Consider the following 17554-nt stretch of genomic DNA (forward strand, 5'->3'; position numbering starts at 1 on the left):
GCATTACCTACATAGGCAGCTACCTATATAAGGCAGAATGAATTATTCATTTCAGTTATGTTTGACATTAAGCTATTTGGTAAAATAATCCATTTTAATTACACTACACAATTTTGACCAGTATTTTTCAGTATGAATTATACTGTATTTCTTTCGCCTTGTCTGCAGGCTTGGTTATTTCTATTGTTGTGCATTCTGGGATGCTTCCCAACAAAGCATGCATGCTATCCTGCCTTAATTCTGATTAAGATGCGGTCACATAAGCAGATTTTTGCCTACAAAAAAGGTCCATTGTTAATAGTGGAGTCCACAAAGTCGCTTTCTGTCACAGGACATTTGTGAGACAAACTTGAACCCAAAGTTATATCTGCGTGGGGAAATGTTTCACTCTCATGAGATATTCCTGGTCATGTGGATTCCTGTTGAAATGATTGGAATTGTTTGTGTGTGCTTGTTTTTTTGTACTGTACTCTTGAATTTTGCTTCTAACCACAAAGACTATAAATGACAGAAAGATTATTTTCTCAAATACCTCATGCCATAGATTACAATAACATAAGGTATGAAGGTACTGAAAAGAAGAATGTCTTCGACTACTGAATGAGATTCTTTTATTACAGCCGTTCTCGTTGAGTGCAACTGAATATGTTTTACAGTGTGTGTTTTGTCCCGCTGCCTTACTGTGGGACATATGAGAAACCCCATCTTCCTTTCACCGTTAAATGAATCCACAGAAAAAGCTTCCACAGGGGGGTTTCACGCAGCGAATCAAAGGTTGTGTGGGGAGATGGCTTTGAGACACACAGCACAAGCCTCTACACCCCTCACTCGGCCCAGTGTGTCCTCACCTCAGTCCCTGGTCTCCAACACAACTCAACACATCACTGAAACGGGCCTGTTACAGCCATCATACTGCTGTTAATAAACAGAGTCCTCATATCGAATGTTAGTCAAATACACTCCAACAAATATCCGTTTCATTGTCGTGTTCACATCAAGGATTTTGCCAACTGTGCTAAAGGTATGTTTTGAGGAAGGATCTGAGATATATGTTTTGTTCCCTGGTGTATGGAGGGCTGTGAATCAAGTATATGTACTCTGCTAAGGTTGTTACTTTAGGCACAAGAGAGCTCTAAAAAAAAAAAATTTTTTTTTTTGTGTTGCTATGGAAAGCACAATAGGTTTAAGAGTCCAGTGAGTTAGACCTGATATAATAAATATGGATTGAGAAATCCATCGAGATTATGGAAGCAGCGACAGATCCTTTCTCCTGTTTTGTGATGTACATCCAAGTGAAACATATTATTGAAAAGAAGAAATGTAGGGCAGGGACTTGGTTTAATCCACTGGCTGTTGTTTGGATCAAGGCAGATCTGAATGCGAGCTTGCAGCCGATTTTAAGAAAGGGTCAGGTTTTATGCAGACGAAATGATTGGAGAAGTCTGGCGTATATCACTAGAGAAAAGTTATTTTACTGGTAGATTGAGTTATTACATTTTGATTAATTACTTGATTAATAATTTTTTATACACAATTTATCTTCACAATTTTTTTTCTCAGAATTGTGAGTTTATATCTCGCAATTCTGACTTTGACACGCAATTGCGAGATATAGAGCCAGAATTGCGTGATATAAAGTCGCAATTGCAAGTTATGAAGTCAGAATTTACTTTATATCTCACAATTCTGACTTTATTTCTTACAATTCTCAGAATTGTGAAATATAAACTCGCAATTTGATAAAAAAAGTCAGAATTGCGTGTTTATTTCTTGCAATTCTGACTTTATAACTCAAAGTCACAATTATCTTTTAAAATGGTTTATTCTGTGGCGGAAACAAGCTTCTATATAAAACCACCATAAAAGAGGCATAAAAGTAATTCATACGACTCATATACTGTTATATTCCATGTCTTCTAAAGTAATATAATAGCTTTGTGTGACAAATAGATATAAATTAAGGCGTTATTTCAGTTGTATTCCTCATTTGTTATAATGTAATTCAGGAAAGAAAGTCATATGAGTTTCGAACAATATGAGATTGAGTAAATAATGAGAGCACTTTTATTTTTGGGTGAACTATGTCTTTAAACTACAAATTAGCAATCTCACTAACCGTTTTTGATCAGCGGTGGATATGAACGTGCTGTAAGCTTGGACAGTGGAACGCAGGGAGGAGTGAGGGGTAATTTACAGGGCTGTAAAATGTATTCTTTGGTTTAGTGCTACAGGACGTTTTTGCGAGGGAAAGTGTGATTCATGCATTGCAAATGTGTGGGGTTTATAAAGCGCTCTGGAGTGAGCTCAGCGTGTGCTCACATCTCTGATTCTCTGGGCCATGAGAGAGAGACGTGATCGACAGGGAGATCTTCCTTGTTGGGGAATAGATGCTCGGTCATCATCTGGTCAGTATATCAACCGAAGAGCTGAAGCTGTCTGAAGTCTTGCCTTGTCTCTGGCCCTTGAGCAAATGATCCTCTGAAAGACTTTTGTGCTTTCCATTAAGGGATTCGGTGCATTGAAACCCCAGGGCTATGACATCTTTGGCAGACAAACTCTAGTGATTTAAACAATCAGATCAAATACTTTACCAGCATTTACAGGTACATATTTTAATTGACACAAACTTTCTGTTATGAAGGAGTGTTTCTTAATCTTGGATATTTCAGATTGAGACTCTAGTGTGATATCAAACACAGTGACTCTGAAATGCCACAATTACAGTAGGCCTAATTACATTGATAACAATTAGATAACAAAATATCAAACCAAGTGGGTTTTTTTTTTTTGCACTGGTTCCTTTTAAGTATGAAGCCAGTTGTCACAGGTTCAACACACTAATGACAGGTTTTTTTCTCCTCTTTTTTGTGAAAATTTTGCCTCTGCTATCCTTCTTTCAAATATATGCCACTTATATGTATTTTATCTAATGCAGTGCCATTAATGTTAATTCTGTCATAATTCACTCACCATCATGTCTTTGTTTCCAAACATATATGCTTTTATTTTTGTTCTGTGAAACAGACAAAAAAGTGTTTTTTTTTTTTTATCTAATATGCACTACTTTTAAAAGGGTATATGGTTGGTAAGATTTGTATTATTATTCAGCATATATGTTGATATTCACCAAGGCTGCATTTATTTGATCAAAACATTTTTATTACAATTACAAAATAATTGTTTTCTATTATAATATATTTTTAAATGTAATTTATTCTTGTGATGGTAAAAGCTGAATTTTCAGTAGCCATTACTTCAGTCTTCTGTGTCACATGATACTTCAGAAATCATTCTGTTATACTTCTATTATGACCCCAAACTTTTTATCGGTAGTGTACATAATATAATATAAAAATTAAGTTAATATCAATAAATCTTTATGCAAAAATGTAATTTATTATTCACTGATGATCAAATCATGTCTCAATAATGCACGTCAGAAGAAAAATAAATACTTTGTATTGTTTTCATATAGTGCCTTTTTGGAGCTTGAAAGAATTAACTTTTGTTATGGAAAAGATATGTGAATTTTAATTTTATTTTCACAGAAAAAAGTAACCATATTTGGGTTTGAAACAGCATAAGTATGTAAATACTGTTAATAATGACAGATTTTTGTCTAAAAATGACAGAGAAGTGCCCAAATGGTGGTTTTTGGACTAGGGTTTTTTTTTAGTAGCCAATCTTCTCCATTCTGGCCGTCTTGCGTCTTGACTTCCTGACCCATGTGCATTAGCTCAGCTCCTTTATCATGACTTCAACTCTTCCTCTGTCCATGTCACAACTTCCCAAAGCGTCTTGCACTCAGACTGACACCTTTTGGATCCCCAGCACTAGTTGTGGTGCCAGTACTTCTGCTCCATAACTCAACTATCTGTCATCTACAGAGCATTCCTTATCAGAGCGGAAAAAGTGTGTGCTCTGTTTATGAATAAGAAATGGGGAATATTTGAGAGATGAGCAGTTGTAAAAACAGAATAACATACAGGCTACATCATTTTAGTTTATGACACTGATTTTAAAGTAGTAGTTCACACCAATATAAAAATTCTGCCATTTACTCACCCTCATGTCGTTTTAAACCTGTATTGCCTTCTTTGTGGTTCCTCTGGCTTTTATGTAAAGCATTCCAGAAGACTGAGGGCATCGAGTTATTTTTCTAATGTTACCCCACAAACAAGAAAAGCAGATCATATTTGCACATGGCTGCTTTATGCTTTTGAATGAGATATATGAGAGGAATTATTGTAAATTATTTAAAAGCCTGTTTTATTTTGTTGTGTTGTTTTTTGGATTTGTTGTTTTTTGGATTTGTTGTTTTTTTGATAGTTTTACCACTCTCTAAGCTAAGGCATAGTGTCCTGCAAAACTCATTAAAACAGAAGGATTATAGACGGATGAGTCTAAGAAAGATAATGAGAATAGAAAACCAAGTCCAAATCTGGGTCAAAATTTGCCTTTGTGAAAAATGAGAACTTTTGTGAGCAGTCCATCAATGTGTGACCACACATCGGGCTGAAAGGTATAAACTATTTAAAAGCCCATTAATGATTTACAGACATTGTGGTTGTGTAGATGACATTAATTGGTCACACCGATCACGGCTTTCTGGGGAGTCTGTATTGTAAATATAACTGCGGGTCTTGTACAAAGCCACATAATGTCATCTTTCAGAGATCCCCAAATTATTTATCTCGGTTTCATGTTAGCGCATAGAAAATATAAAACTGAATTACAGGCTTTGACAGCGCATGCTCTGAATGATCCATTGGAGCATCTGTTTATACGTTGGAGTGTGTGTAGGAAGTCAGGATGTTGCACTTTAACTGATCAGCCTGAGCTTTTGACGGAATTACTTGAGTCCAGAAACAGATGCAGGATCATATTTCGTAGAGATGGCCTTGAAAAACCCTTTCACACTGAAGTAGGAACTCTAATTTCATGGTTATGTATTAGCCCTGACAAAAGAGAATGTCATGCACCTGCTCTGCATTAGGTGCTCAACACCACAGTATGTCTTTCTGGAATGATGTGAAAGGACATCAGTTGTTAGAGCTCACCAGTAAAACGTGCATTTCTTTAGATCAGGTCATAGTTTTGCGATCAGAGGAATAAATGACATTTTGAAATATATTCTAATAGAAAACAGTTATTTTTAATTGTAATCATTTTTCACAATATTACTGTTTTTACTGTTTTTTGGTCAAATAAATGTGGCATTGGTGAGCATAAGAGAGTTCAAACACCTAAAAAGAAATGTATTACTGACCCCAAACTTTATTGTGTAACACTCAGTAGTATATTTAAAGGGTTCACCCAAAAATGAAAATTCTGTCAGTAATTACTCACCCTCATGTTGTTACAACCCCGTAATACTTTCGTTCATCTTCGAAACACAAATTAAGATATTTTTTATTAAATCTGAGAGCTGTATCACTCATCCATAGGCTTCTATTGTAATTTTTTTTTTAATTTGCCAGCCCAAAAAGTTAGTAAAAACATATTTTTTCATTGTAGACTACAGTGGCTCAACCTTAAGTTTATCAAGCGACGAGAATACTTTTTGTGCGCAAAAAAAATAACGACTTTATTCAACTATTCATTTTCTTCTGTGTGAGCCTCTGAGTGAGTTCACATAGTGTAACAGCGCACCGTTTCTGGGTTGTACATCAGAACGTAGGCTCACTATTAGCCAGCATCACACACATGACCAGCGTCGGCCAATAGTGAGCCTACGTTCTGACGTACAACCCAGACGTGTAAAGGGTGACAACATGAGGGTGAGTAATTACTGACAGAATTTTCATTTTTGGGTGAACTAACCCTTTAAGGATATGACTCTATAATTATCATTTTTAAGCATCACATTCAAGTGCTTCAGGGCCCTTTCACAGCTACCTTGTTTGGTCCGGATTTTCAGGCTTTTCAGTCTGATCCGAATCAAAATTACAGGTGTAGAACCTCCCCCGTACCACAGTCCGGACCAAACAGATGAAATTTCGTCCGATGAAAAGAGTTTGAAAAGAGTCAGTTTGATCCTTGGTCCGGATCAAACTGAACAAAGGTTTGGTTCGTTTCTAGTGTGAAAGAATTTTCTGTATGGTTCGGACTTTCAGACCATTTACAGGAAGTTCCTGTGGTTCTCGCGTAGCCGAAGAAGACAAGATAGCAGGAAAAAATGAGCCAGCACATGGGGAGAGGAGGAGACAAGGTTTTTTAATTGAAATATGGTTTGACGACATAAGAAGTCAACTGGAAAAACGCTTGCAGTCTTCTCCTCCTTTCCTGTCGGCGACTATAAAATGTTCGCACGACGAGGACGTTCATTTGGCGAATTTGAACTAGCCTCGCGTATAGTTGGTGCTGCAGGAAGTAATGCCATAATATTCATTGTTGTCAAAGTTACCCGCCGAATTGAGTATTTATTTGAGTATTTATTGTCCATATCAACACATGTCTGTAGTGTCATCTCTTACCTAACAAGGTCAACTTCTTAGCTGTGTTGTTGTTAACGGGTCTGGATATCAGAGATCTTGGCCATGGTTGTTCACTACAATGGCTGATCAGATCATTATGTGGACCATAAATGGCTTGTTTTGCTTTGGTAGTACTCTTTATTTTTCACACAGCAGATGTTCAATTATAGCCTGTCTGTTCTTGAGAAGGAAATGAAGTCTCCTCTGGACGAAGTCTTCAGCCATCACTTAAAAGAACAATTCACCCAAAATTATATCACCCTCATGTTGTTCCAAAACGATAGGACTTTTTTCCTCTTCTACAGAACACCGAAAGAGCTATTTTTGAAGACTATTTTTCCTTCTCTTTTCCATGGGATTGCAATGACTGAGAACTGAAGCTTTTCAAGCTTCAAAAAGAATGCAATTGCACCATAAAAGTAGAATATACAACACAATCTTCTGAAGCACGCTGTCTTCTGAAGCAGGTTTGCATGAAGAACAAACCAAAATTAAAGTCATAATTCACTGAATCCTATCTTCTGCCATAACTCTTCTTGCATTCGTGAAAGAAGTACAGACCATTTCATGAGTGAATCGTTCTTTTAAGTTGAATCTTGATTAATCGAAGACTTTTATGAGACTTATGGTGCTTTTGCTTCATTTTGAAAGCTTAAAAGCTTATTTCCCCACCTATTTTTTGGGGAAAATATAAACACGCATCTTTGGCTGTCTTCATTTTTGGCAGTCTTTTATCCACAGAGTGGTTCGTTGTTCATTCGCTTTGATAGGTGTATCACATCCAGTCCCTTATTATGTCTTAAACTCTCCAGTGTGAATTAGTCCTTGTGTTTTAAGCTGGTATTAATATGCACATGGCCTTGGGATTTGCATGCACTGTTTTGCTCTTTTTCTTTGTCCTGTTCCAAGCTCTTATTCATTCAGATTTCCAAGACTGGAAGTGGAAAGTCTTAGTGGTCGCTGTTGTACTGGCTGAGATACAGAGATCTGTGAAGTTTAAAAGCTCAGTTCATAAGTCAACATGCATTAACTCTCAGGTCTCGTTTCATTCAGACATAGCGGACAATTTTAATATGTACTCCATCAGTCAAATCTGTATTTATTGTTGTTACTCACTCAATGAAGCATATATTTTCTTTCCCATAGTGTTTACTGCTACTCGGCAATTCATTTTTTGCACTAGATGCTCTTTATAACATACAGTTATACCTAAACCATATTAGTCACATATAATATCTTAATGTCAATGAATTAAGTGCACTTTTCAAGCAAAATCTTTCCTATTTCTTCAGGTTTGTTAGGGTTTAAAATGGATGGATGGATGGATGGATGGATGAATGGCAGATAAACAGACAGACGGTTCCAGATTAAGACCAAATGTATTTGGACACTTAGTGGAACATAGTTGCGAATTCATACAGTACATCCACTAAAAATTACAAAAAAATATTTACTATAAAAATGGCTCAGAAAAGTGAATTTAATATTGAAACCATGCAGAGCAGCATTTGGTTGCAATGCCACTTGCTTTGATATTTTGTTATATAATACAATGGTATTCAGACATTTTTATTTGACTTAAGTTACCAAATACTTTTGGAGGCCACTGTATATTATTTCTGCACATTGGGCTGTATTTGTCTTTAAGTTGCAGCACATGGACTTTTGGAAGCTATGTGTGACGAGAAAGAGTTATATCCTAAGGCAGAGGCCGGATTTTATTGCATAAACAGCTGTAGCTGTATCTCTTGGCTGCTTTGTGGTCATAAGTTTGGAGAGATCCAGTGCTATGGAAGCCATGTTGCATAAAACTGTAAAGAACCCCAAGGTTATCTTTTCAACTTTGTATTCTTTCACAATGTAAAGTAATAAATCAAATAAATGCTTTAGAATATATTTGCATTCTTACAATGGGCAAGTATTTTGTGATACTGTCATGAAATTCCTTATTTTATATTTATATATTTTTATTACATTCTATTTGCGAAATACATGGTCAGCAGTGGTTGGTTGGGCACTTTATATAATTTAAAATGAGGTTATTAGCCCATTTTGTGCTGCAGATGCTCTCTGTAATGCCGTACTGGTCTCTGCCAAAGGAGATGTCATCCTCATTCCAGGACATTCCCCTGTTTTAATGTATTTCAGGTGTAAGATTCTCCTAACAGTCATTTTTTCCACTGCTTATTCAATTGTCTGTCTCGCTAACTTTTGTAATGTAATGCAATGTGATGTCAAAAAGTAGCCTTTTGTGTTTATGTTTGAGCTATTATTCACATAATAACACAAGGGAAGATATTGCAGCCAGTCCATGTAACCTACTTTTGCTTGTTATTCAGCCACTTACAGAAGTTCCTATTGTGAATAGTCACTGTGTATTATATTTAATTCAATTATTCAAGTTAAGTTCCTCTTTTCAAAACACTGGCTTTTTGTGTTATTAGGACATTTGATGAAGCATTGCTGGCAGATAATAAGTCATTTAAACAGTTGTTTGCGCACATGAAGATATCAGTGTGTGACTCACACTCTTGGCGTCCAAATAGCACAACTACTATGTATAATTCTGAAAGTATAATCCTCGGCCTTGATTTCTCCTACTTTAAATGCTCTCTGTTTTACCACCTAACGGGCTTCAGAGAGTGAGAGAGACTTTCCGTTCAGGCAGACACTACCCATAAGCCAAGTCTGAGACGTTCTTGTGGAAGTTAGTGCAGAGGTGTGACCCTTCTGTGACATTTACAGATGTGTGATATCGCGCAGGTTCTTTGTTCTCCAGAAGGGTTGCTTGCATCTTACCTATCCCTTTTAGGGAAGAGCAACAATGAGAACAGTACTAACAAAAAAATCAATGCAGGTCTTGAAAATATACTTGAATATTTGCATATTTGAAAAGTCCTCAAATTATAGTAAATCATTCAGCCCTGTCTACTTGCTTAAGTCTTTCATTTGTGATCTTTTGTATGAATAAAGATGTTATCATTCATTATTATTATTATTTTAGGTCTACTATCATACTAAATAAATATCCCTTCAACATTTAATTTAAAAGTTGGGTGAAGAAATGTATACATTTATTCAAGCATGCATTAAATTGATCAAAACTAACAGTAAAGACATTTATAATGTTACAAAAAAAAAAAATACTTCAAATAAATGCTGCTCTTTTTAAGTTTTCTATTCATCAAAGAATCCTAATAAATAATGTATCACGTTCCACAAAAATATTAAACAGAACAACTGTTTTCAATAATGATAATAATACAAGTTTTTTTCTTGAGCAGCAAATCAGCATAAGAATGATTTCTGAAGGATCATGTGACACTGAAGACTGGAGTAATGATGCTGTAAATTCACCTTTGCCATCAAAAGAATACATTTAAAAATATATTTTAAAAGAAAGCAGTTATTTCAAATTGTAATAATATTTTACTGTATTTTAATCAAATAAATGCAACATTGGTGAGCTTAAGAGATTTTTACAGAATGGGATAGTTCACTCAAAAATGAAAACTCTGTCATAAATTACTCACCCTCATGTCATTTCAAACCCGTAAGACTTGTATTCATCTTCGGAACACAAATGAAGATATTTTTGATGAAATCTGAGAGATTTCTGTCCCTCCGTTGACAGCTACACAACTACCACTTTGATGCTTTAAAGAGTTCACAAAGAGACAGTAAAACCAATCCATAAGTATACTGAGCAGTTTAGTCCAAATTTTCTGAAGAGACTCAAATGCTTTATATGATGAACAGATTTAATTTAGGCTTTTGTTCACATTCATCAACTCACACATCAGTTGTGGTAAACGGAAGCTCAAGCATGTTCACTTGACGTGCAAGAACCAATGAGGTTCATTCTCGTGTTACGCAGCAAGTTTGAGATTTTGCAAGGACCAATGAGGGTCTTTTTTTCGTGTGTTACGAAGCAAGTTTGAGCTTCCGCAAGAACTAATGAGGTTAATTCTCGTGTTACGCAACACATTTGAGCTTCCACAAGAACCAATGAGGTTCATTCTCGTGTTACGCAGCAAGTTTGAGCTTCTGGAAGGACCAATGAGGTTCATTTTAGTGTGATTTACGAAGCAAGTTTGAGCTTCCACAAGAACTAATGAGGTTCATTCTCGTGTTACGCAGCACATTTAAGCTTCAGCAGGAATCAATGAGGTTAATTATCATGTGTTAACGCAGCACGTTTGAGCTTCTGCAAGAACCAATGAGGTTCATTCTCATGTTACGCAGCAAGTTTTAGCTTCTGGAAGAGCCAATGAGGTTCCTTCTCGTGTATTACGAAGCAAGTTTGAGCTTCCGCAAGAACTAATGAGGTTCATTCTCGTTTTATGCAGCACGTTTGAGCTTCCGCAACAACCAATGAGGTTCATTTTCTTGTGTTACGCAGCACGTTTAAGCTTCAGCAGGAACCAATGAGTTTCATTCTCGTTTTATGCAGCACGTTTGAGCTTCCGCAACAACCAATGAGGTTCATTCTCTTGTGTTACGCAGCACACTTGAGGTTTGTTCTCACGAGTCAAGCAGGTTTGGTTAAGCTTCTGTTTATGTTCACTGATCAATGTTAATATCTGAATAAAAGCCTAAATTAATTGTGTATCACATAAAGCGATCGAGTCTCTTCAGAGTTAGTTTTACAATTTCTTTATGAACTTTATTAAGCGTCAAAGTTGTAGTTGCGTGGACTGTCAACTGAGGGACAAATCTCTCAGATTTCATCAAAAATATCTTAATTTGTGTTCTGAAGATGAGCAAAAGTCTTACGGGTTTGGAACAACACAAGGGTGTGTAAATGATGACAGCATTTTCATTTTTGGGTGAACTAACCCTTTAAAGACACACATGGAGTCTGTACATTTTCACATTTTCTATGCTGACTTTTGGGGGTAAAATCTGCTGAATGGATTAAAATATGATAAAATATATAACAGTGATGTCCTACGTTTTTATTGGTATCTCAAAGCATTATTAAAAATCAAAATGTTTCATAAGTGAAAAATGCAAGGGATGGAAGTTAAGTTTAATTAAGGGATTCATACGAGGACAGGGATGGTGACGACCTAGAGGTCTGTCTTGAGGTTGTATTTGAATGTGTCTGGAAAATTGCTTATTCTTGACAGCTCTGGGAGCTTTTGGGCTGTAACTGTAATACAGACTGAAGAGGCTGTCAGGCCACGTGTTAAAAGTATAATAAGTCATTCATCTTTGGATTCACAGTGCAACATGACTTAACAGTTGTTAACTGTTGTCAGCTGTTAAGTTGTTAACAACTGTAGAATTCATAAATAAATACTGTATACAGTGTATTGGTATACTAAATAAATTCTCGCACACAGTTTTTTCTAAGTAAAGGCACCCACACACTACAAGATAATCTGGTCTATTTTGGGCCTAATTCTCCTCCTCTAACAATCCTAGGTAAAGTCCCGATTATCTTGAAGGTTCTACAGATTATCTTATCAGATATTCCTGTTGTGTGAGGTGTGTTAAGAGTGTTTGAATGTGCTCGGAAGAACATTTAAAAACCCTTTTAGTGTGGGCCAGTCTTAAGAATCTTATGGTAAAAAAAAAAAAAAAGTGTGAGCCCAGCAGGATGGCATATTTTCCTGCTTGTATAACTCTTGTGGCTTTGGGCAGTGGCAGTGGCACTGTCAGTTTGCTTTGTCTCTGTTCTTAGCTTTTTCCTCTAAGTCTAAAGGTCTACACATTTTTTGGAGACACCTCTACTGACACCCGCCCTTAAGCAGTCAGCTTTATTCTTCAATGCAGATCATTTAAAGCAACTCACTGTAATGCCAGGCTATTATTGGCAGAAGAAGGATGGCATGTAATATGTGCTCATAATTCTAATAATTTTTTATTCAAAGACAGGTTTAGAGCAACTGAGCAATTAAATTGAGTAATTGAGTCTTCAAAATCATAGCTTCAGCATCAAGGATTTTCCCTGTGACTTTTAGGGTAATCTGGGATTTAAATGGGATTTTAATGAAAATACAGGCTTTTCTTGGGTCACTGCAAACATGGACTAATTGACTAAAAGCTTTATATCCTGAGGAGGCTATTCTAACCATATTAAATGATCCCCCTATGAGATAAAAACAAACATGTAAACATGTCTATAAGTTATTTATTCTTCAGCTTTCTTTTTGAAGCTTTGATTTGTGTTTCTTCCTTCCTTAACTTTCAGCCAGTGAACACTGCAGTAAATCAGGTTATGAAACCTGCGTCAGAAATTACGATATTTTGCATTCTGATTTATCGTCAAGTTGCTTGTAAAACCATTTAGGCTTAGGTATACTCCTATGGTAGAAATACTCAATGAAAGGAAGATCAGGATACATGAGACAGGGAATGCTTCCCTAATAACTCATTATTTTTTATGACGGATACTTCTTTCTGCCTTCTTCAAAACAAAACAAAACATCTCATCCAACTCATTGAAATCTTCATGAATAAGCAATAATAATACTTTGCTTTTTTATTTTGCTGCTTTTGCTGCAAACTTTTTTTCATTTACACTTAAAGATGTATTTTATTTGTTATATTCAATAGGTTACAAGAGATACTTTTTTTTAATATTTTGAATAGTACATTTTTTATTCAGGTGAGCAAATTATGAAAAAAAGCACTTTTTGAAGATGATTGTTGTTTCCAAGCCTGGAAACATTAAGAAAATCAGTGCAATCTTTAAAAGTCATGGAAATGTCTGTAGTCAATTTAATTTATAGCTCAATTGGTAGCACTTTATTTAACAGTCCTGTTCCGCATGTACATACCATGCACTTATTATATAAATTATCTGGGTTATAACTAGGTACTAACACTGAACCTATCCCTAAACCTAACTTTAACCCATGTAGTTATCTTATATTACCAGTACTTTTTTGGGTAACTACACTGTAAGTACATGGACTGTAAAATAAAGCAATTTGTTAGAAATTAAATTTTTTAAAAAGGACTTGGAATGGTTAATAGTTCTTAAATTGTACTTGTGTATTTAAATGTACAAGAAAGAAAAGTTATGATCAGGCAACCTACGTTAATATTAGGAAATTCAGAGAAGACCTGAAAACGGACGCAGATGTAGCATTGTTTCTGCTTCCTACACTAACATTGGTTTTGCTATGTTTCACTGAACCAAGATGCTGTTGTTGTAATGTTAGCTATAGTAACAGGATAGTGTCATTGTTTGTCTGGAGCTGGTGTGCTGCTGGCGACTAATATAACAACATTATATGCTTGTATATAAATATGTACTGTATGTTAATTTTTTTGTCCTTTTTTGTTCGTTTATCATCTTCGCTTTATTTTTTGTGAAGCATTATTTTGAGATATCCACTCTTGTATTGCGTGTTCATGCATTTTGGGGGCGGAGCAATGAAGGGAGGGGTGTGTTTGTTTGGGTTGATTTCAAATATCAACATTGTTTCTCAGAAATCGCTTACTGCACCTTTAAATGTTCAAGGACAATAATATGTGCATGGGTAAACACCACAGTGAAGTGCAACAGTAGTTTAAACACTATTATGAAATAATTTAATTATATAATAGAATTATCTAAAAATGAAACTAGCATTAATTGTAAAAAGAGTTGAATAAATAATGAAATGCTTCATTCTGAAAGGTGATTGGTCTGACAAAATCTGAAAAAGTTTGGAACTGATAATGTTTTTTATAAATTTTCTTTCAAATTCTTTTCAAATTTGTATTATTTAACTTTCTAATGTAGATTTACTGTGTGTAAAGGCAGGTATGTGATATTCTCTGTTCAGAACGCACTCCAGGTCACTGCCAAGACAGTTTCATGTCACTCAATTTCTCACCTATGACAAAGCAATGAAGTCTTTGTTGCTACCCCAAGTCTGTAACCCTCCAGGCACCATGTGGGGGTTTGATCCTTCACCCTGTGAGTCTGCATGTCACGACACACTTCTGAAGTTTTGCTTCTGATTTGTATCTGTCAAAACGTTAAAAGATATGGAGAGTCAGTTGAAAATCCAGAGTTGGTGGGATTCCAGTAAACAAACTGCTGAATAAATGGGGTTTCATAACTAAATGGCTAATTGTCTTCAGGAGAGCACGATTCAAAGTGCAGGACATAAAAGCTTCAGAACATTTTTATTGGCAAATATAAATAAATGAAAACCATCAACCATTTGACTCTGTCATTAAGACGGCAGATGTGTTATGTTCCTGTTTTGTCTGTGGTTTTGCTTTAATAATTGATCATGAAAATGCCACTGATTATATGAAACGGCACTTTTGGAATTAATAACTGCATAGCAGTTTAGTTCATTTGAATCATTCAGGACCTCATAGTTAGAATAGAGAGTTTTATCATAAACTAATTCACGCTGCAACAGGATGTTTCATGAGTGAAGTCTTTTTTCTTTTTTTTTCACAGCTGTTGACTGGAACATTTGATGGAAAACTGGCTTTGTTTCATCCGGCCGAATCTCTTCTCCCTTAAGTGTGGAATTTACCCTATGGCTCAGTTCTTGCCCCAAGTCCAGCGATGCTGCAGACTAATGAAAGTCTTACATCAGTCGCGTTGAGATGCTGGCGTGCCACCTCTGAGACCTACATCATGGACGGGATCTGTGATTTCATCATTTCAGCCGCCGTTGACAACCTACAGATGTGACAACATGCTCACGCCCTCAACCGTTAAGCCAAAGATGCACCCTCAGAGAAAAGTCCATTTGAACATTACATAGCAACACGTTCCCATGCACAGATACACATACACACACTATGCAGTAGTTTACACAGGTTCATCTGATGTAATATTCTTTGCAGCAAAAGGATATTAAAGTAGACCTAAATTGTGAATGTAAATCTTACTTTTGAGATGTGACTACTTTACAAATTAAAAAATACTTAAATACTTTTATATATACGTTACAATTTCAGACCCAAAATGATTCATTTTTCAAATGTTTTATCTGCGTGTTGAATAACAGCCAATCATTTTGCAGCAGTTTGTAATGAAGAAAATGAAATGAAGATGGATAAACGGATATTATGTTTAGGTAAGTTTGTTTTAGGTTTGGTTTCGCATAAATGAAATGCTATATATCCGAGCCACTTTAGCATTCTCATTATCTTTCAGTCGGCTTCTCTCAAGAATCAACAGTAGTATGAAGGTGGCTATAATTGATGGAATACATGTATGCAAGGGACCCATCATGATGTAAGTAGAAGTAAGAAAGAAGGCTATTTGTAATTTAGGGCAAGATATACTACCAGCGTGCGCCAGTGCAAATACCCCTCTGGCGTTAAAAAAACTACTGTCAGGAATTGACTAAAGACGCATTTAAAACTAGTTCTGAAAAGGCTTGGACACAGTTATTTTTGTGGCTGACCTTATTGCATTTGCATTTGTAGGAGTTTCCCCTTTTAGACGCAAAATGTACGGGAGGAGAGTATTTAGATAAATCACGCAATGTGATTTACTAAGGTTTGCGCTAGTCAATTTACTGGAATTTGCGCCATTATTTATCTCCCAAAAAAAGCATGTTATCTCCAAAAAGACGCTAATTTGAGACGTAGATTGTGTTGGTCATTATGGAAATAAAAAATTTTAAAAAAACAGCACACCTAAGACTGACATTATCTACGAAACAAAGTTTGAGTGACCTCTGTACATTAAACGGTTTGGGCTGAATTATTTGCACAGTTTTAAAGGGATAGTTCACTTTAGAATGAAATGAATGAATTCTGTCATCATTTACTCACCCTCAAGTTGTTTCAAACCTGTATGAATTTCTTTCACAAAGGAAGATATTTTGAAAAATGTCAGTAACCAAACAGTTAACAGGTCCCATTGATTTTTTTTTCCCTATGGAATTCAATGGGACCAGTTAACTGTTTGGTTACTGACATTTTTCAAAATATCTTCCTTTGTGTTCAGCAGAAGAAAGAAATTCATACATGTTTGAAACCACTTGAGGGAATGATGACAGAATTTTCATTTTAAAGTGAACTATCCCTTTAAAACGGTTTGGGGTTTAGAACAAAAATGTGGTTAGATTTTTAAATGCAGAGACAGGATGCTCATCTGAAAGCAATACATGTATTGTGTCTATCTGGCGCCAATAGATCTTCATGTAAGTGATAGAGAATAACGTCGGAGTCTCTAATGATGGGTGGTGTCCACTACAATGGCTGGCAGCATTTCTGCACCAATAACTTTTCTGAGGTCATTCAGTTCTCTGCCCGTTTCGAAACTAACCTTTAGTAGAGCATGTTCTACAATAGCTTATATTGACTCTCCTAGCTGTTAATGTTATACCATTAATATCTAATGGCATTAAATGCGTTTGCATAAAAATGCCAAGATTCATTTTGCAAAAGTATATGAAATACCAAGATAAAACTGTTAAGAAAAGTACACTTTTTAATGTTTTATTTTGGCACAAGGTCTAAATGTGAATGGAAACAATTCAGCAGTTTTTGTTCATTGTCATGAGCCATTACAGGAAAACATTTTCAACCCACATGACTTCAAGCAATAGCTGAGGAAGTTATGCAGTGGTTTCACGTTTGATCTTTACTTTTGAATTAAAGAAAAACAATAACGCTTCATCTTCTCTCTTACAATTGGGGTTGGCTGCTTTTCCTAAACAAAGAAGCTGTGCACTTATAATGCTAAACAGAGTGATGTCCAATATGGATGCACTTAACTAGCTCATGATGATAGCCGGTTTCTGTGAATAGTCTGTGTGCGAGCTGCTTTCAGAGACCTCATTTTTTAAGATATGTTCTTAACGGCTCCAAGTTTATGACATGATGCTAAAATCTTGCTTTGGCAATATGTGAAATGAGCTGTCAAAAACAAATGGAGAATAAATTGAAATTACTGAATTGGTCACAATGTTGTTTCAAACCTCTTCCTTGTAGAGCTCCCTGTGTGACCTGTTAATTTAGTACAATTATTAATTATAACAACATCAGAAAGACGGTAAACCAGTTGTTCATTCGATCAGTTGTTCAAGACGTTTGTTGTCATAGACAAAATGTAGTTGTCCATGGATTAGTTGGCATTCTCAGTCCAATAAGACTTA

The 17554-nt window shown here is 35.8% G+C and overlaps 1 protein-coding gene across 2 annotated transcripts in view; it reads left to right on the forward strand.

Annotated features, from left to right (window-relative positions):
* The window catches only part of wdr27 (WD repeat domain 27), a 48973-nt gene extending 33418 nt beyond the window's left edge, over positions 1 to 15555 (forward strand). Inside the window, exons 25-26 of one of the 2 annotated variants that reach the window (XR_013800216.1) lie at positions 14261 to 14394; positions 14893 to 15555. Coding sequence is in view for 1 of the 2 variants with exons in the window: in XM_079635375.1 (XP_079491501.1) it covers positions 14893 to 14958 (66 nt within the window). In the remaining variant the exon portion in view is untranslated. The remainder of the gene's footprint in view (positions 1 to 14260; positions 14395 to 14892) is intronic. The other variant, XM_079635375.1, reaches the window with a different exon arrangement.
* The last annotated feature ends 1999 nt before the right edge of the window (positions 15556 to 17554 follow it).

This window comes from Phoxinus phoxinus (genome assembly GCF_949152265.1).
Source record: "Phoxinus phoxinus genome assembly, chromosome: 14".
Lineage (NCBI taxonomy): Eukaryota > Metazoa > Chordata > Actinopteri > Cypriniformes > Leuciscidae > Phoxinus > Phoxinus phoxinus.